Source organism: Haliaeetus albicilla, chromosome 23, assembly GCF_947461875.1.
Source record: "Haliaeetus albicilla chromosome 23, bHalAlb1.1, whole genome shotgun sequence".
NCBI classification, from domain to species: Eukaryota; Metazoa; Chordata; class Aves; order Accipitriformes; family Accipitridae; genus Haliaeetus; species Haliaeetus albicilla.
In genome coordinates, this window is record NC_091505.1 from 3248123 (window position 1) to 3262682 (window position 14560).

The 14560-nt window shown below is 41.2% G+C and overlaps 1 protein-coding gene across 1 annotated transcript in view; it reads right to left on the reverse strand.

The window, feature by feature from the left end:
* Positions 1–352: 352 nt before the first annotated feature.
* The window catches only part of LOC104317873 (palmitoyltransferase ZDHHC15-like), a 29969-nt gene continuing 15761 nt past the window's right edge, over positions 353–14560 (reverse strand). The window contains exons 11-12 of the mRNA XM_069810920.1: positions 9315–9397; positions 353–8197 (exon numbers count right to left, since the gene is read on the reverse strand). Coding sequence (XP_069667021.1) covers positions 9354–9397 — 44 coding nt within the window. The 3' untranslated portion in view covers positions 353–8197; positions 9315–9353. The remainder of the gene's footprint in view (positions 8198–9314; positions 9398–14560) is intronic.

The window sequence follows — 14560 nt, forward strand, 5'->3', positions numbered from 1 at the left end:
CTTACCTTACTATAACTTTGGGAAGATTTATATATAAAGACAATATAGCCCATTATTATTTTTTAAATATATCCATATTTTAAAAAGTGCAGGATTACAGAATGTCATCGCAAGTGGAGTGCTTCATACCTCTCATCAGATGAGCAGAATGCAAAGGCCTGGGCTGCCCCGAGCAATACCTCCTAAGACAAGGGGCAGCATTTCGTGAATCCTTTTTTTCTGACACAGATAAAGAACCTTCCCCACTCCAAGCAGTAATGTCAATTAATTATAGTTGTGTAAGGCTTCCAGAGAGAGAATGTTTGGCCTGAGCATAGGCTAAGTCATAGGAAATCACCATTCACAAGTATGATAAATTAGCCAAAAATGGTTTTAATGCAGTCCTTGCCTGCAGTACAGTATAAACCGTGCAGGCTTTCTGGTATAAACCATAATAGAAAACGATAGAAGCAGAACATACAGGATATTCAGCTGTAGAAACCATACAAACACTTGGAAAATGCTAGTGAAACGTACACAAAGCATTCATAACAAAGTCAGAATGTTTGTCGGACAGTAAAAACGAGTATCCAAAGCTTTTGTAAAAACCCATTTGATATCAAAAGTCTCAATGCCAGCAGCAGCATTAAACCCGACTAAATATCCCAAATGTTGTCAGCAGACCGTTTGTGACCTTCCTGTTAAATTAAGGGGTGAGGAATCAGTATTGAACAACGTGGCTCCGAGTGGCACGTCCTTAGGTGAACAGTGTTGATTGTACGCAAGATACTTACCCACAGCACGCCATATCAGTTATCTAAAGACCAGCTGAACGTGATCACCAATCGATACAATGAAATTTATTTTACTCTTTCCAGTGATTTAGCAGTTACTGGCGCAGAGCCCACCAAACCAGTCTTCCTCGATAGGAAAAGGGCGTTGCGCTGCGGTGGTTTACAGTGAAGGGAATTCTGACCCAGTCGAAGAGGTAGCATATCGGTTCCCGAACGGAGCCTTCCGAGCCCAGCACAGCTCTTGCAGTTAAATGTTCTACTCCACCCCAGTTTTCCTGCCTGGACAGCACACCAGGGAGTGAAACCCACTTGCTTTAGTTTGAAGCAAGGTAAAAAAACTCCTTCCAGTGCTGAATGCTAACATGCAGATAGCTCTGCAGTTACCTGATCCTGAGGCTTAATTAAGTTTTATCTTTGAGGGACCTATTTTCACAGCAAACATATGTGAGTTACTTTCGGATGGAGAACAGCTGGACAGATAGAATAATTTATAAAATAACACGACCTTTTCTATTTTATAGAAGCTGTTAGAAATTTCCTACTCCAACAAAGCAATTTGGAATTACTCTGGAATAGCTCCTGCTTAGACTGTCGGTGAGTACAGCAGGAGGCTACACGCTCATGTAATTACTGCAGAAGAATGCCCACACGTGGAGTTAATTCAGAAGGGCACAACAGGTTCCACCTACCTCCTCACACAAGCTCTTAGTCACAAAAATCGTACCTCCTCCTCAGGGTAGGCCACCTCTGCACCAGCCCAGGCAGTTCATTACATCACCAGGGTACCAGATGCTGATATGAGGAATTTCTTTCTCCTACACATCCTCCTGCATCCTCCAGAAAAAGGCAGGGAAAAAAATAAAAAAAATACACCAACACTTTGAAGAATCCACTGGATTTTCATTTCTCTTAGGAAAGGAAGTGCTGGTCCGCGGAGGAGCAGCACACACCTTCCCCAGTTTAGAAAGGAGATAGGGAGGACATTTTGTTTGTTTGTTTCCAGGCTTCCTGTGGTATTTAGCCCAAGGTTTAGCTCAAGAAAAGTTCAAGTCTAACAAGTACTGAAAGAACAGGAATGCCTTTAGGTAAAATACTCACGTGTTGTATGAGCTGTTTGATACTAGTATTTGATGCAAACAGGCATTTCTTTTTAAGCAAAGATGATCCCTTTGTCCTTTTTGTTGGGTTTTTTTGGGCGGTGGTTTTTTTTTTTCCTCCTTAACATAATTCTTCTACTTTTTTTTAACAGTGGCTGTTAGCCACTAGAGTTTTACAAATGCTGCTGTAAATCTTAAAACTTCATACAGAAAATAAATACTTTAAGCAGCATGAAAGCATAACCAACTTACAGGCTCATATTTGAAATGTAAACTTAAATTTTATTTCACAAGGTTTACATTCCAAACTGAAGCTAGAAAATGAAGAAGTAAGATTTTAGGAAAGACAGAAAAGCGATGCAGGAAGTTGGATCCCACTGCTCTGAGCAAAGCAAGCTGAGCCTGAATGATGAGAATCACAAACCAATACCTGACAAACATTAAGATCAGTTACAAATAAAATACGTGGCACAACTGCTTAAAATGACACCTACTCACCTTCATAGTATTCAAAAAAACGGTACAAACAGCTGAAAGCTGATAATATTTCAACTATATATTCAGGAGGAAGAGGAAGGACTCACACTCAAAGGGACACGGAAAAAGGACAAGAAGAATAAAACTGCATAACAGTGGGTATGATCTCAATGTTAATTACCAGAAAAGGAAATAAAGCATTAAGCAGGAAGAGTACATGGTGATGTCGCAACCTTGCCATGCTTGTCGCTGCCAAGCTGTTTGACAGACCATTACTTTTCATGAAAAAAGCCACTCTACCATGCAAATGCTTTAACTGATAGTTTCAGAATGAGTTTAATTTTGCAAGTGTTCTGTAACAGAACAGAAGCTGATAGAATTGGGAAAATAGCAATAAAATCAAGGTATTTTCAAGTACTATGGATCAATTTCAAAAATTTGTACCACAGGAGTCACTGAAATGAAAATGTGACCCTTTGAGTTAATTAATTCTAGCTTAATAAACAAGGTCAACAGTACCTCCTTAGCCTGCTAATTCAACACTCCGTGAATGAGCCAGCTATGCAAACAGTAAATCTGTTCTGCGGGCGTAATGACTACGTGGGAGGCAGCGGGTCCCTGAATACATCTTAGCACATCATTCTTTATATGCAACGTCGGGGAAGAAAAGGTAAATCCTTTTTTTTTTCTCCCCTACACTATACATTCATATTATGTTACAGACTTTATGCGTCACGTTTGGTAACTAAGACTTAAGTTGTGCTTTCAGTCCACACCAGCACAGAGAACTAAAAAACTACAGCTAGTATAGATTTTGCTGAATCACATTCCTGGTTTGTTGCAGGAAGTAAATATTCATTGCTGTAGTGCTGTTAGGAAGCTTCCCGGTTCTTCTCAATGACAGTACACTATGTGCGCTAGGTACAGCCTACTAAAAACATACAGTACTGCTTCCGGTTCAAAGGAATACAATCTTATTCTGCTGCAAAAACATACTGTAGCAATTCAGCAAGAGACAAAACAAAATTGCAGTGCACTGAGGCTTACAGAAATCCTAATTCCTTGGGCAGGACTCACTGGCCAAGGAGAGGACTTCCCACAATACTATCCATAGAAACATCAATATGATGTTTTCTCTATTTTTTTTTTTTTTTTTTTTTTTTTTAAAAGAGTACAGTGTACCTGAATGTCAATGGGAGAGGAGGGAGAGAGGCGAGGAGGTGGCTGTTAGTTATTTTGGAGCATTAATCTAGGAGTACGGGGAGGAGACAGCGGCAGGTATCACAGTAAAATCCAGCAAGAGCGTTCCTTCTTTCACACAGTGACGTCCACTTGGACAAGTCGCTTGTAGCTGAGAAAGTCCTCACTCTCATGAAGGACGTGAAATGCATTTGTAAAATGCTGAAACGCAAACAACAAACGGGCCAAAGGCAAGGTAGAACATGCTGTACCAGGGTTGAACTCTCACACTTCTGTGCCCTGATTTAAGCTAACAAGACCATGGTTGTGCTCCACACTTTCAGACGCTCCTAGTCAGTCTCTGACACCTGCAACGCTGGTTGTCACTCAAGCCACATATATTACTACTTGATGACTGCTGGTAGAATTACAGACAGCATCTGGTGGTCCTAGTCCAGCTTCCACGGTCTCATCGAAATAACCCCGACAGTAACCAGCACCACGGCTGGCAGTGGGAGGCCTGGTCTGCGCTGCAGAGCAGCCTCGTGGCTGTGGGAAGAGCGTGCTCTCGCTGGCGGTCAGATCCACCTCCCTTGGCTACATTAAGCTAAGCCAACAAAACCTTTTTCTCCAAATACAGGTGCTTCTACACCTCAGGCTCTACTGGCAGTATGAGATGCACTAAGGACAAAAGCTGTTTCTGACCCTGACCTGAAAACCACTTCTTTTCTGCTTTGTTCTGTAGCATAGATCTGATGCTAAGCCAGAGAAAACAGTTCCCTGGATGGGGTCGAGACAGTTACCTTGCTGCTTCCACACTGCACCAGGCTGCAGGTCAACAGCTGAACGAGCACTGCAGTCACACAACTTACATCAGCATCAGAACTGAGATTCAAGCCTTAGGAGTTTACTGAATTTTTTTGGGTGCAGCTGGATTTAGAGCACCTAAACTAGGTAGAGACTGACAGTAAATGTCATGAGGTGGCAATCCTAGTGGGAACATTTACATGGCTCCTGGCTGCACGGCGGGCTCAGGAGCGTATCTGAAACACTTGTGCACCAATGCAGGCAGTATGAGAAACAAAATGGGAGGAACTGGAAGCATTTGTCAGCTCCCAGAGCTATGGTATCACTGGTGTTGGCAAGACTTGGTGGAAGGAGTCCCTGGGATGGAGGGCTACAGGCTGTTGGGGAGGGGCAGCGGGGCAGGCAAGGTGGGGGTGTCGCACTGGATGTAAGGGAGCGGTTTGATTGCAGAGCCCTTAGAGTTGGTGGTGATGTGGTGGAGAGCCTCTGGGTGAAGATTAGGGAGGTGGAAAACAAAGGAGATTTAGTGGGTGTACGCCTTAAAGAGGTATTTGCATGTTAAAAAAATCTGCCGCACACTCAGCTGAATACTTCATCTCTTTAGTTACCTACAGCAGTGACTACAGCCAGCCTGAGGAATTTCTGTTTTCCAGTGCATTTACCTAGCGTATTTGACAGAACTTTACGCATCCTGCATTTATCATGTTCTTTGTATGCAACTTTCTTTCAGAAGCTAAGGAAAAAAAGTCAACTTAAAAAGTAAATAGCAGCCCAGCTTTAAAACCACAGGTAGCAGTGGGTGCACTCAAATTACTGCTTTTACGCTGCCCAGCTCTCTAGTTAACAGCCTTTTTAAAGGCCAAAAACACTAACTGGAAAAGCTGTATCCTCCTTAGTAGGCCATCTACAATTATGTTTGTGGCATCAGCTGCAATAATGCACTGAGCAAAAAGGTCTCAGCAGCAGTATTTGGAGAAACACTAAGTTTCCCCACAGGGATCTGACTGTTCATTTACATGCTGCCTTGAAGAACACGGGCACATGAAGTCTTCAGCAAACGCTGCGCTGACGCCGTACTCCTGGACACCCACCTTCCACTGCAGCTTTCTGCACTCGGCTTTAATCCTGGGATGCAGAGGAACCTGCCCGACTATTCCGTGGCACTGGAATGCAGCATGAGCGGTACCAATGCAGGCGTAGCGTAAGGATATCTCCCTTAATTAAGCAGAGGAGAACAAAATGGAGCTTGTTCAGTCACTCAGACACGGGGTTTTTCCACATTGTGTTCTGCCTCATTTTTACACAGCTTTTGTATTCCTTTCACGTTTCATTCTGAAGCTTTCAAAAATATGACATGTGAATATTGATTTGAAGTGCTTCCGAAGCTATCAGACTATTTATTGTTTCTACCTGGACAAGAGTTTGTTATAACCAAGTGAGGCTGAGCTGCTTTTAAGGAAAGGGAAAAATCGGCCATACCTAATTACAGGAAAAGTTACTGAATAAGAGCCTTTAAAAGCCGTTTCTAAACCTGAGCTGGATAGCTGCGTTATCGTAAAGATATCCGTTTTAGTAATAATTAGAAGACAATATCTACCTAACGAACAGTGCTGCAGCTAGACAGCAGGCAGGGATCCTGCCTGCAGATCTCGTAGGCAGCTCTTCTGCTGCTGCTGCTGCTTGGCAGAGAAACGACACTGGAAGGATGACATGGCTGGAAACAGAACCAAATCCAGAGAGGATACAAGAACCTGCTCAGAAAACTCCTGTGAATCCACACGGCTTCAGACACAGCTCTGATACTCCTGTCTTAACAGGTATCCTCTCTTCAGCTGACAGAACGAAACAGAAAGTCACCAAATCATCCTCCTGTTTTTATAGACAAGGAATTTAGAGTTTCAAAAGGCACCAACAGCACCTCTGTTGGTGCTAAATTCCTATACGTTTCCTATTGTGTTTAGCTGCCATCTTCCTCTCAAGATCCCCCTCCAGAACAGATTTTGCCAGAAATGAGGTGATTAATTCTACTGCCATCTTTCATCAAACACAGCTTAAGGCCCACCATGAGATTTACATTAGAAATGCGGGTTTAGATTGATAGGAAAAATAGGTTCAGCACTCGACAACGGTTTGAGGACAGAACCACCCCAACAGACGTGGTCGAAGTGGTTGAAGCAGGACCATTCAGTGTGTCCAGTACCGCCCTGAGGAGAGTGAGGGTAAAACCTCCGCTAAGTCTGGGAGAGCCCACCCTGAGTCCTAACGACTAAACTTCAGCAGTAAGACATTCTACAGAGGTCACTGCCTGCTTGACCTCCAGCTACAGAGGCTGATGTATAAAATATCTGTTGGCAGGGCACAGTTTGTACCACGTAGTTAAACATCTGCTCTTATAGACAGAAAATCTCTGAGAGACTCTCTTCTGTCTCACACATGTCCACTGGTAGCAGCAGCAGAGTAAACAGAGGAAAAAAGGATTTAGTACGTAGGCAAGGCCTTTGTCACCAAACAGATACTTATCAGGTAATTTCTCATGACATGCACAACTGCTTCTGTAGTCACTGTCAACACAAATGGGCTGATAAACACAAAAACGGGATAGAAAATGGTAACAAATGATCTTAAAGGCAGTATACTAATACTTTAAGCATGCACCTAATTCAAACATGAGTGATGGAGTTGCCAGGTCTGAACCATGCAGATAAAAAAAAGACTCAGGTCTAGAAAAATGCATATAATCCTGCCAGCAAATTCTCAGTTCCATTCCACAAAATAAAAACAGCGAAACATTCCTTTGACTGCAAATGGAGCAAAATGAAGAAAAAAATCTGATCACCTCTTTGTGCTGAAAAACCTTTAAACCGCCAGTCAATACGTTTACTTAGGAAGAAGTTTAAAAAAATTCAATACGTCAATTGTCTCTTCAGCATTATGGGACTAAAACCACCTTTGTGGAGCGTAAACTCCAAACGCTACTGTTGGAGCTAAACTTTCAGTGCACATTTCCAACTCGTGTTTTGAATTTACATCTTCCTTCCTGACTCCATAAACACAAACTTCCATCAAACACTGATCCAGGAATGAGTTGATATTTTAGCCCTAGGAATTAATGCAAACTGTCTAAAGTTCCCTTTTGCATTTTAGGTGCCTGCAAGTAGGATTGGGCTTAAAGGGCACTAAAACTCTAAGACAATTACACCCTCCTAAAAAAAATTTTACAAAAATCTATGGCCACAATATTCTTGAATCTTGATACTGGCAATGTGAATATTTTATTTTCATATACAGCTGCACATGTATATATGCATGTTCAGCACTTCTTCTTTCAACACACTTGCATCCAACTATCGATTTAGTGCCAATTTTAGGTGGGTCGAAGTGTCTCTCATTGAGTTGCACCGACTCAGACAGAACTTTAAACATGTTAGAAAATGCCACTTGTCAGAGAAGGGTGGAGAATCAGTCTGAAAATAAATACCATCCCCAAGAATATTATGGCTTGGAAGAATTTCAAGAACTCAAGTCCCTGATGTTTGCAAAATGAAAAGGCCTTTGGAAATGCACTCGCATCAATATTTTTACCTATTTTGAATAAAAAATATATATTATTTATAAAATAAAGAGAGCAGGCCAAAGAAGATTGGCCAGAATCACTCTATAAAACTGTTCTGTTCACTCTGTAACTTAAACTTATAAAGCCTTGAAACATCTGGATAGCAGGATTTCTGGAGGAGCACTCTAGAATGCAGATTCCAATCAGACAATACTTCATGATGTTTTCTCATCTTGAAGATCCACTTGTTTTCTGCCCCCCAAAGCTGAAGTCCATGCCAAGAGAAGGGGTGTTGACTCCTGAGAGGGAAGCTGAAATTTAAATAAAGAAAAATGTGCAACTATAAGCACTGATCTAATGAGCTGTCTAATCTTGACTTGGAAGCATCATTTTAAAGCCATGCAGAGCAACAGAGAAAATGCTGTTTTTTCACTCCCTCAACAGAATGGCAGTGTGCGGTTCTCACTGCCTATCAACAGAAAAAATAGTTTGGGGTTTTTCTTCTCAGTGGAAGAAAATGGAATCACATCGACAATATGCAGGAAGCCCCTTTATAAAAATCTTGTTGCCCTATTCGTGTGCAGAACTAGGCAATGGATTACAGTGCTTTGCCATACAATACAGCTATTCAACACCCAGAGAAAGCAGAGGGGCAAATTCTATCTGAGTAGTCCACCTACTGCAAGTGGGACAGCAGAGGATACTGCTTGAATCTTGGTCAATTCCACTCCACCGTGAAAATGTTTCAGGGAGACTAGAGAGGACACAGCCTGCAGCTTACTGCAACAGTACATGTGCGGGGTATCTCCGCACTGGCACAAGAGTCAGAACAGATTATAGACCAGTGAACGTTCTGGTAGCAGCATCTTCCCCAAACTGTATCGTCTGTTGTTGTGCCCAAGTTTCTCCAGGGTGGGAGGAAAAAAAAAATAAGAGAGTAGCAGCTGATGTGGGCGGTACAAGTTACTTCCATTTATTCCTAACTGCAACTTGGCTGTTCTCAACTTCAGTTTCTTTTAAGACTGCATCTGCACCTTCCCACACCTTTCATGAATCACTGAACAGACTTCCAATCTTGTAATTGTACAAGTTAGTGGCAAGAGTTGTTCCTGCCACATTTACCAGAGGAGCTGCAGGGTTTGTATCCTCCTGTACCAACAGTGCCTTTGGCTCCTGTGTTACTGTGTCAGCATCCAGCCCAGGGCTCCTGGATAGCCACTGTTTTCTTTTAGGTTCTCTTAAACAATGCATTTCGGGACAAGATTGAGAAATATTGGTGAAATACTACCATGCACAGATGCACCAACACAATACTCTGGTGAGAGGGTCTCTGCCCTTTTCTGTGGGCTCAAAAGACCTGTCCAATGTTACCAACCAATTTCCCTGCAGAGCGCCCGTTTTGAAAGTAATGAAGAAAGAAATACTGACCTTTCTGAACAAGCTTTATACCGCTGCATTTTCAAACTGCTATGTCTCCCTTTCTATGGCAAGGGATGAAGCTTCACCAGAATCTATACAATGAAAAACAAAGTAGTTAGAGGTAAGTCAGTCTGTTTTTTCTCACTGAGAATGTATTTTTCACTAAGTATGGGAGTGTGGTTTTAAGAATCATTCCAAATAAAAATAGACAACCACTTGTCAGAGATAGCTGAACAGCAGTTCTTAAACTGAGATTACTCTATTATTGACTTTATCTATTTCATAACTGTGTCACAAGCTTTACAGCCACAAAGACAATAAAGGTCTTTCCGTTTTAATGGAACATTTCAGGCTTTTCTGGTTAGGAAATTATACTGGTTTACTTCTATTGTGCAAGATGGAATCTGAAAAGTCAAAGCTTAGAGCACTTCATTTGCTGATGCCTTGCAAAAATGAAAAGCAGTGGTGAGAAAACAAGAAAGAGTAAAACATCATTTGTGCCTACAACGCCGTCTCCTAAAACCCTTCTGTCAGATGGAAGTGAGGGTACCAAAGCTTAATGAACCAAGAAATCATGTTCTCTGGATACCGTTGGGTTAATGCAGCCATGGTAGAAATACATGATAATACATTTCATGCACTCATGGTTAAGTTTATTCCTAAACATTTTCACTTGCAAAATAAAAACATCATTTTTCTACGGAGACACACAGTTTCAGGCCAAATCTTGGAAAACTGAAAGCTGTGAAGGTCAGACTTAAGCCATATATAAACAGCATAGAAATTTTGACTTTAAACCTATGTAGAGAGGTTGAGGCAGTTGGGCTTGTTTGTTCTGATGAAGAGGAAGCTTGAGGTCAATCTAACAGCAGTCTACAACTACGTGGAGACTGTTTAAAATGACAGGTGGCCTGAACGCAGCTCATACCTCACGTTCAGTGGAAACGGCATCCTGCTGAGCGTAGGCAACAACAACATTTTGCTCTACTGTAGAACTGTATTATTACAGTAACTAATACCCAAGAAACTCAAAGCAATTTATATGCATAAATCTATCTTCATAGCCTGCCTGAGAGGTAGGAAGGTTATCATGCTGTATTTCTCCCCACCTGCAAAACATGGTTAAGTGAAACACACTGTCCTATAAATAAAATAAAAATCCGTGGCAGCCATACAAATAAGATCCATTTCCCAAATTCATACTTCTAGACCTCTTCCTATGCCTGCCAAAAAGAGGATTTCAAAACTGTGTTGCTCTATAGACATCTTGCACTGATCTTGTGCTGTTTGGTTTTAAGATCCAGAGCTCGTTGTAAGACACAATGGTCAAAATGCAAGAACGGCATCAAGCAGTGTCAAATATCAATTTGCCACAGAACTTTCTTTAATTTTCTCCAAATTAATTTTCTCTGAAGGTAAAGAAAGAAAAACAAAAAGCAAACAGTTCCCCCTTACCACTCAATGATACAAAAGACAACAAATAAATTTGCCTAGGCCTCTTGTTTCCTTATTATGTATAAAAAGAATCAGTGCTATTTCCATTATCAAGTTATTTTCATATTTATTAGCACAGACATCTATTTTACCATGCAAAATGTAATTCAGATGGGAAGTTCCAGAGAACAGCCCTTTATTCTGCATACCTTTAGGAAAGCATATGATCTGAATGTCAAAGAGAACTGATGAAAGGATATATAAGACCTGCTGGGTCTGGGACATTAGTCTCACTGAAATTTCGCTACCAAGTTTTTATGGAATATCTTTTTTCATGTAACTGACTTAGCAGCTGCAGTTTTAATCCACACACAAAACCATACTGGTTTTACTAAATATATTCACTAATTAATTTAGTCAAACTGACACAGATTCCTGCACAGGTACCCCTCCATTGTTTCAAAACTGATTATAAGGCAGTCATTGATGCAGGGTTTAGCACTACTTTAACTTAATCTTTTTCTGTCAGACACAATTTAACCATTTATATCATGCCTAAAATCCAGAGATGCAAACCCAGTCTTTTGTCTCGGTTTACTGTATTGGCCAAAACACTGTTGTACCGTCTGAGTAATCTCTGCTCACTTCTGACATCTAAGTAGCTTTTTAAATTTCTCGATGGATAGAAATTCAATCCCTACAGTCACAAATGACTTGTCTACTCAAAGGACTGCTATGGCAAATTAGCTGGTATCTCAGGACATGACGCTCCTTTAGTTAGACTCCTACCGGTTTGAATTTAAATTCAAATCGCATGCCTTCAGACACCTGAAGCTTCATCACACCAACAGAGATATCAGCTTCCACCTATTACTCAGGATACGCTGGTTTCTGCTGGAAAGATGTTACTTAGTACAGATGACAAATTTTTGAAGGCGAGAAGAATTTGGGAAAGATGTGATTCATACTCAAGCCTTTTGTACAAGTTTAAATGAAACACATGATTAAATTAATAAATCAGTCTAAGAGATGAGATGTTGCTATAAACATACAGAAATGGCTGTCCTGTCCTAGGCTCCGCAAGACAAAGAGTGCAAGCATTCACAGTACTGACACACCCACGACCAACATGTCAAATACATTCTAGATGAGTTCTTTGAAAAAAACCTGATAACCTTATAAGCTGCCAGCATGTGATTTGGGGTAGCTCTGGCTAGACAGATTAAACAGATGCCTGTGAATAAGGGATGAGCATTAATAAATCTGAAAAAAATTCAAATTACCATGAATTTGGAAGCAAGTGTTTTCAGTCTCTGGCTAAGAAATGAAACAAAAGGTTCCCCACAATATTTTTCTCCCTACATGAAACAATTAAAAGCCTTAGCGAGGCCAGGATTAAGAGAAAAAAAAAAATCCAACCCAGAGGGGCACATTTAAACATCCGTATCACAGAAAAAAGGACAACCCTGTGGATAAGACAACTGAGAAGATGGCCTGTTACACTCCTGGGACCTAGATGAAGCTTCCTCAACTTGCCTTCAGTTGGGCCTGCCCTCTCCTCATGAATCTCCCAGTCCCTTAATGCTGATCTCCCCCAGTACTCACGAGAGCAAGCTGATTTTGCAGTTGTGGGGGCTTAAAAATGCCCTGCTTTATGCAGGCACGGAATAATCAGGGTGGAAGCAAAAGACTGCAATAATGCAGTCAGGGACAATAACATTACACAAAGAAACATTTCATCAAGCTCCTCATTTTTTCGTTATTTCTGTGGTGTTTCTCTCTTCTGCATGACCCTGGAGTGAGGGACTCAGCTGACGAGGAGACCCCTCATCACTCCTGCTACATAACACAAGTGCATGAGCAATTACAGGTGAAACTCCAGGAGGCGAGAGACCCCCCTTACATACAAGTGGGCAGTTATTATTCTGACCTTGGTGCAGCTGGCAGGGCCATCTCCTGAGACTGCAGGATTGAAAAATGTAAACTCTCACATTTCCTCAACTCCTGCTTTGCCTGCTGACTCAGTTATAGGAAAAAGAACAAACCTGATACCTTTTCTTCTACAATTCCCTCCCCCCCAACTTCTTTTCTATTAATCAAAATGATACACAGGCTTTTGTTACCTGTGCTAGCAGAATGGTACAGACAAGGGCTTAGAGCAAAATGCTCTAAGACAGATTTATGCTGTATCACAAAACTACTTACTCAGAAATATTCTACATGTGTTATATGGTTGGACTCAATGATCATAAAGGTCTTTTCCAATCTAAATGATTCTATGCTTACTGAATCAACTGTGACCCTACTTGGTGGTCATGGAAAGCCACAGAACTTGCAGAGTGCAAGATTCAGGCAACCCTGCCTGTTGTGGAGCTTTCTGATGAAAGCTCTGTGCGTCACCCGGCTCACAAAACTGGATCAGTGTCAGGGCCGAAAGCTGCGTTACAAGTGTCTGCTACTCTCAGTCCTGCAGCACCGGCCACAGAAGCATCCAGGGAAGGGTGTTAGCTTCCTCCCCGCCTCCATGTAGGATTTCATCTTGCAAAATTCAGATGTTCAGACTGAGCTGAGAGGAGGATTTGCCTGTTTGTAAGAAAAATAAAGGGAAGTGGATTTTCCCCCATGTTTGCTCTAGCAGCTGAATTCCAGTTCCACATCACTGATTTGTAGACATACAAAGGACACAATCTCCTTATCTAGTGCATTCTTTTATTTGTAGTTCCCACCTTTACCTCACAGCCGCTACAAAAAAATTACCACTTCTCCAGTCATGGACCAAGATCCACATACTAACAGTACTAACAGCTAGCCATCTGCTCACAGCGGGTGTTCAGCCTGTTTTTCCACTTTTGTATGTAACCTTGTATTGGCTCAGTTTGGCTTTTACATTACAGTAAGAGGTTCTAATTTTACCAATATTACAGTTCTACAGCTTCTTGGAATATGATTACAAACTATTTTTTCACTGAGAAAGACTAGTAGAGAGAATAGAATAGAATATTTCAGTTGGAAGGGACCTACAACAATCATGTAGTCCAACTGCCTGTAAATGTCATCATTTTATAAGCACTACAAATTGTGGGACTTCATATAAACTCCAGATTCAGATCCTGGGGTCTGATCTGGCCCAAAATCATCTCACTGTCAAATGTTTTCATACTTAAGAATTAATTTTTTATTCAGGGAATCTATACTTTGTAAAAGTTGGAAGAAGTTCTGACTCTTTCCTAAAGGAGTTACTTTATGCATCATAAACAATACACAGAGATGCCATATTTTGTTATTTTTAAAGCCAATTTGTGTTATCTTATAACTGCCAAAGTGTACAGAACAAAACAGGAAGAACAGGTAGTTTTCTAACACAAAAAATACAAACTAATTAAAGCAGTATTCTGAAGAGAAGCTGAAATGAGCCTCTTCAGTCCTATTAACAAAATCCTGGAGAGTATATTTTCCCAGCTGTATGCAAAGTGTGCCCTGGAAAAAACACAGACTGTTTATTTTGCAGTGGAATAACTTGAACAAACAGCTGCAGGTAAGACGTAACCAGAGACTGAACAGCAAATACTGTGCTGTTAGGATTAAAGAGCTCACTGCACAGTACATTGCACACGCCTAAGAACGTTCACATCAGAAGTTTCTTTACCCCCTTTAACCAAGACTACAGTCTCCCTCACGGGTTCCCAAACATACATTGTGCACATGTGAACTAAAACGTATATCCTGAAAGGGAACATTATCAGCAAAGTTTCTGAAAACTATTCTGAGGCAATAAAGAGCGTGACTATGGAAATCATGTCTCTGAACAATAAGGCGGTGAT